The 6000-nt window shown below is 37.9% G+C and overlaps 1 protein-coding gene across 12 annotated transcripts in view; it reads right to left on the reverse strand.

The window, feature by feature from the left end:
- LOC122092049 (probable protein phosphatase 2C 51) overlaps positions 1-6000 on the reverse strand; it is a 66676-nt gene that overhangs the window by 47184 nt on the left and 13492 nt on the right. For all 12 annotated transcript variants that reach the window (XM_042662345.1, XM_042662343.1, XM_042662344.1 and 9 more), the window contains 3 exons: positions 5516-5780; positions 4083-4450; positions 2189-2262 (listed from right to left, as the gene is read on the reverse strand). In XM_042662345.1, the coding sequence (XP_042518279.1) occupies positions 2189-2262; positions 4083-4450; positions 5516-5780 (707 nt within the window). The remainder of the gene's footprint in view (positions 1-2188; positions 2263-4082; positions 4451-5515; positions 5781-6000) is intronic.

The following is a 6000-nucleotide window of genomic DNA, read 5'->3' on the forward strand; positions in this document are numbered from 1 at the left end:
ATGCTGCTGTCTTCTTCCTTTTATTTATTTATCGACTTATTTCGTACGCTCTTGAAATAATGCTGCTTTGAATACTGTCTACTTGTTGAATAATTAATTGGCATCAAGAGTTCATAAATGACTTATTCTGAAGCTGCATTTATCACTTATCTAACTGAATTTAGAAGCTGGAAGGTTATAATTTTTCATTTCTTCATTATTGATTGCCTTGGTCAACACAGCGTAGCCTAGGTGAGTGCCTTGGTACCTAGCCACCACATTGGCTGCAAACTATGCAAGAAATAAGAAGACATGTTCAATAAATTCTTAAAAATAATGGCATAACTTTTGCATCAAGAGTCTAACCAAAGCAAAGATATTATGGTACTAACAAATCACCATTAGGCATATTAATAGTGTTAAGAATGTGTTTGCAGTCGTGTCAATATACATTGTTCTGCCATACTTACCAGCTCGAGCTTTTAGAATAAGCAGTTGTAACATAGTATTTGTTAGAGTGTATGTGTCAGTTGGAGGTCTATGGGTGTCCATAGAGGCATAGACACACCCATAGACCTCCATACCATGGGATGGTATGTAGTTACCAATTGGGTTTAGGCCCATAGACCTCCATACCATGGGATGGTATGTAGTTACCAATTGGGTTTAGGGTAATTGTTAGCTAAGTTAGAGTTAGTTTCCCTTTTGGTTATGCCTTCTAGTTTCCTATTCGTGTTATGTATTTGTAATAGTTAGTCTACATATTGAATGAAGTGGGCAGTCCCAACTACACGGTTGTGACTCCCAAGTTACAGCTATCTCTTGTTCTCCTCTTTCTCTTCTCTCTCTTCCTCTTTCTTATTATTTATCGTATCAAAGCCAGGAGGTCAGGTGTAAAATCTCTGGTAAGTGCGAGGGATTTGTGCTATGTGTTGTTGTGCCCCTACGAGTTGTGCCACTTGATGGTTTCATGTGCAAAGCTGTGCGTGGGGGGGTGGGGGGGCTGCACATGTCAGGGGGAAGGGGGAGTTGTGTGTTGAATTCATAGTTGTCAAAGCACCGCCTTGACATCCAGGCGGTTTTCCTGGGGCCTTGGCGACTGTCGCTTTATGTTTTGGAAAATATCATTTAAGTAATCATTACTTAAGATATTATTCATAAATAAGCAAATACCCCCTATTTGAATCCAATAAAAATAGTGTAAAGATCAAATTCCAAAAAGATAAAACGTCAACCCCCCAGTCCAACAAAAAATGCTGGGGTTTTCTTCAATTTTGAAAATTTTATAAATCTGGTCATGATAAAACATTTCTAAAAACTAAAGTCCAGTAAAATAATCTTTTGTTTTGATGTCCATAAAATTATTTTCATTCAGGAAATTTTAACAGCGTTCATTCGCTTTAAAATAAGTTTGACCAGAACATAGCTTTGTCATTACAACTCATACTTAAGTAACCTTAGACTTGTTGGAAAGCAAGTTTTTTGTGTTACACCTAATACAAAAAGTCTCATGTAAATAAAATCATTTGACCGCTCAAACTTATTATAGAACAAGAGAATTCCTCTAAACGTTGATTTTTTATAACTTAGTGTTGATTTTTTATGATTTGATGTGGCTTAATGTTAGTTTTTGATGACTTGATGTAGCTAAATATTGATTTTTTATGATACAAGGTATATGTAACATACAAAATAATGTTAGAAAAGAGGGAAAATAAAAAATAACACTTGGTCGCCTTAGGCGCCTTGTTCGCCTTGAGGCGGGCAACTTGTCACCTAAGTGCTTAGGCAGCCCTCCAGCACCGTGGCACCGTGACAACTATGGTGTTGATATACATTGTTGTGGCCCTTTACCTAAAAACTTTAGCTTTAGGGTAAGCAGTTGTAACAGTGTCCACAAAACCCAGATTAACAGTGATAAAGGGAGGTTTAGGAGCATAAATTTACCAAACTTCTAGAAAATCTCAGAGACATTCTCAGCAAACCTCACTTATGTCAATATAGATTGTTTTGTAAGATCATATGGAAGTATAATACACTTCAATAAATTGACATAAGTGTGGTTTTCAAGCAAACCTCACTTGTGTCCATATAATTTTATACTAGCACAATTCAATCTGTGGAAGTATAAAATATACTGGAATTCATTACTTGAAAACGAAAGGTTTTGGTCAATGGAGAGTAGTAAATGCTTGCCTGAAAGACTTACCAATAACCTGTTGAAATTGGCCAGAGCCTGATGAGCATACTCCACTGGTACTAGGCCAGAGCTGATAATATTAGCTGACCAGAAATAAACATATCAAGTCAGCAACAATAATCTCATTGTAGCAAGCATCAAATGACAACAAATTACAATTGGACATGCTGACAGAGTTTTATGCATGAAATGGCATTAGACCATGAACTTCTACATCAGCATCTATAGTTCTGGAAAATAAAAATCCACAAAATTGTTGTGCTAAAAATGAAACAATCCTACAATAGAGAGATTATACAATAGTTAAAAGACAATTAACAATCACATCATTTTCAAACCATGCCAAGTACTTAAACTAGATTAAACCAAAACCAATGAATTCAGAGATCCACTATACCGTCTCACAGACACATGTTACAGAAATAGCTAATGAATGCTCAAACTAAAATAACTTTTTGGTAGGTTTACTCTGATCAGCCCATGTTATTGTTTTCTTCATCTTTTCCAATGAGAATCGGAAATATTAATTACTTATCCACTGTTTTTTTTTTTTTTTTTAACCCACAGTCAGACTGCCAACCAACTGTCAAAATTAGTATAGAGAAGACATGAAAAGTAGCCAAGGACATTTGACATGATTGTTTCCATAAATATAGTGTAGACCTTACCAACATTTTCAAATTTTCATGCGTCTACTTCTATTAGGCTATGTTTGGATGCCAATAAGAGAGAAACAATAATTCAAACAAAACTGAATTTGAGAGAGATGACACATCACTGGGTGATTATGATTTTTGTAATATTTTATTTTCTTTCTTGGCATCCAAACATATCCTCAGAGATGTTTTATAAATCCCCAATAAACTGTTTCAGAGAGATGCTTAAGTACAATAAATGTAAAACTTATGGAGCATCTTGCAAGATTAGAACACTTGATAAGAAAAGAAAGAAAAACGATTTAAAGCAGCAAAACATAATCTCTTGCATCTTAATATCAGTATCAGACATCTCTGCCAATGATGAAGTGGAGGTAGGGGATGCCGCATCCTTGATTTCCCCATATTCTGTTGCTCCTCACGCTGTGATAGGTCTATCACTACATCATCTACTCCTATTCTTCCTCAGTTTCTAAAGGCATGGTGAGTGTGGAAGATCAAGACGGTAATTGTGTGGTGCATCAAGGAGAAGGTTCCACACCTCCAAACCCACACCTAAGTGCTTCTTCTGTTGCTCCACTAAACTACAAGACTCCAAAACTCATCAGTGATGTCAAATGGCCGATTGCAATCCTGGTCTTCCTGGAAAACAGCATCTGTTGAGATTTGAGAAGGTTGTGGCAAGAGCTCTTGCCATCAGCAAAAGCCTTAGGTTTGTTACCCCTCAGAACAAAGATTAGTAGATCAAGGTTTTGAGGAGTTTGGAGGTCAGAGATGGATTCGGGTCCAATACAGGACGGGACTGAAGGATTGGGATGGCAATGCATTGAAGTTGCTGAAATGGCTGGAGCCAAAGAAGAAAGCTACTCGGGGAAGTAGCTTTTGACGCTGTAGCTGGCCTCTTTTCCCTTATATTTCTCTCTCAGGGTAGTTGCTTGGTAGGGTTGTTGCAGGAGGGGGTTTGTGGTGTTATGGGCTGCTGTTGTACCCCCTTTGTTGCTTTCAGGTGTTGGGGGTCCTTTTACCTTGGTGGTTTTTCATCTTCATTAGCCTTTCATGTTCTTTCTCTACTTCCTGGGCTTTTAGTCCATGTATTGTGTATCATGCTCCCCTTCTATTTTGATAAAAATTAATTTGCTGCCGACCCATGAAAAAATATATAAAAGCAAACAGAAATATCTTGAGATGCAATTGAATTTGCTAATTAGGAAGCTATGAATGGGAAAACTATGAATATGGAAAGTTACCTGGCTGCATATTGACAAGCTTTTGCAGTCCAAGAGCAGAGGAATCAATGCTTTCCTCTCCATCACATCTTTCCATTACCAGTTTTCCAGAAAAAACAGTTGGTCTCAATGGAACCACAACAGCAGCCATGTTATCCATGCTTCCTTTCTCAAAAGCAATGTTCGCTATGCAATCAGCTAGTGAGTGCATGCATGAAGAAAAGGATTTTGATTTTTCATTGCTCTCTACATGTGCATCCCATAACAGATCACAAATATCCTGTGTGGTCAGCTTGTCAAATATGCCATCAGATGCAACCACCAGGAAGCTATCATCAACAGTTAGAGGTTGCCAATCTGTCACCTCAGGTGCAGGTATAACACCATAACTGACAATAAGCAAAAGAAAATAGAATGAGAAGAAAGTACTATTTTCAATTCTTGAGTTGCTACTATGAACACTGGTAGAAAAAACTTGGTACATATGAAAGAGTCATGCAAGGAGATGAGTATGTGTGCAACTCAGATATGACTAACCCAAGTCCAATTTTTTATTGCTCTAGGTTTGTCCAGATCTTTGATCGGATTAGGGTTGGGATGATCCAACCCAAGGATAGGTTTGGTGGGCATAGGGTCGGCACCGTAGTTGTCAAGGTGTTGTTGCTAGGCATCAAGGTGCCATAATTGCCTTGGTCACCTAGGCGCCTTATTGGTGTCGCAAGCATCCAGGCCCCCTCCAATGCCTAGGGTTGCCTAAACACAGTGACAACTATGGTTGGCACAATGCACTAGTGTGCTGTGCTCAAGCCTATTCAACTTCACTTGGCACTCACCTTTTGTAATACTCCCTCCATCCCACAAAGACAGACCTTCCCTTTTTGGCAGCACAATTTGTTTGTCTATAACATAAATTAAGTTTAGTAAATTTAGCACATTAACCCTTGTATTCATAACGCTTTGCATTCATTATCAAATTTGAAAATCATTTTGCACCAAGTAATGGAAGGACAATTTTGGAAAACAAAGGGAATAGTCAAACAGGCTAGGTTTTCATAAGCTTTGGGTTTTCATCAAAGGGAATAGTCATCGCAAGAAAGGAGTATTGGTGATCAAATAGAAACTTCAGTTTCTCTAACCTACAGAGGTCTTGCATTCAATTACCATGAACCACAGTCAAAACTATTTTACAGGCTATGTAGATTGGAAATACAAAAGGATTGGATTAGGTCAAGACAGACTTTCCTCAACCAAGCTAGGTTGGATGGGGTTCGAGTTTTCAGCCCAGATAAAACTGCACGGTAAGCAGCAGTAAACTCACCCAAAAAAAAAATGAGCATGAATGTTGATCAGTAGTTTAAACAAATTATAAATGGAACCAATATGAAAGTTAAAATAAGGAAAGAGAAGAGGGAGGCATGTCATGCTAAACTTTATCTTATATTTGAGTTCCCTACCTTTTAAAGGAAACATCACCAATGGCTCGAGACACTGCTAGCTCACCATTGACTCGAGGCACACCTCCCCACTCAACAACATAACCACCAGCAGCTTCCACTCGTGATCTTTCATCCTCTCTATCAGGATGATGATCTCTTGTCAGTTCCTTAACAAAAAAATGCGTCACTCTATCAGAGGTAGCCAACTTCAAGCTCCCATCACCTTTTACAGGCGATATGACACCACTGCGTCTTCTTCGCTTATACAATTTTGATAAGCTGCCTACAGTTAACAAATGCCACATATCCAACCAAACATTACCTTCATTGCATATGAAAGCAGGAAATAAAAGATCACTGGAGTTTATTACCCATTTCATAACCATTAAAAATAGAAAAATTACAAACTTCTATAGCAAATGAGATAAACCACTTCATAATCTCCCTTAAGAACTAACAGTCTTCTGCTTTATTTTTCTTCAGTCCAACGTCTTTTTTTTTTT

The sequence above is a fragment of the Macadamia integrifolia genome, chromosome 10, assembly GCF_013358625.1.
Source record: "Macadamia integrifolia cultivar HAES 741 chromosome 10, SCU_Mint_v3, whole genome shotgun sequence".
NCBI lineage: Eukaryota > Viridiplantae > Streptophyta > Magnoliopsida > Proteales > Proteaceae > Macadamia > Macadamia integrifolia.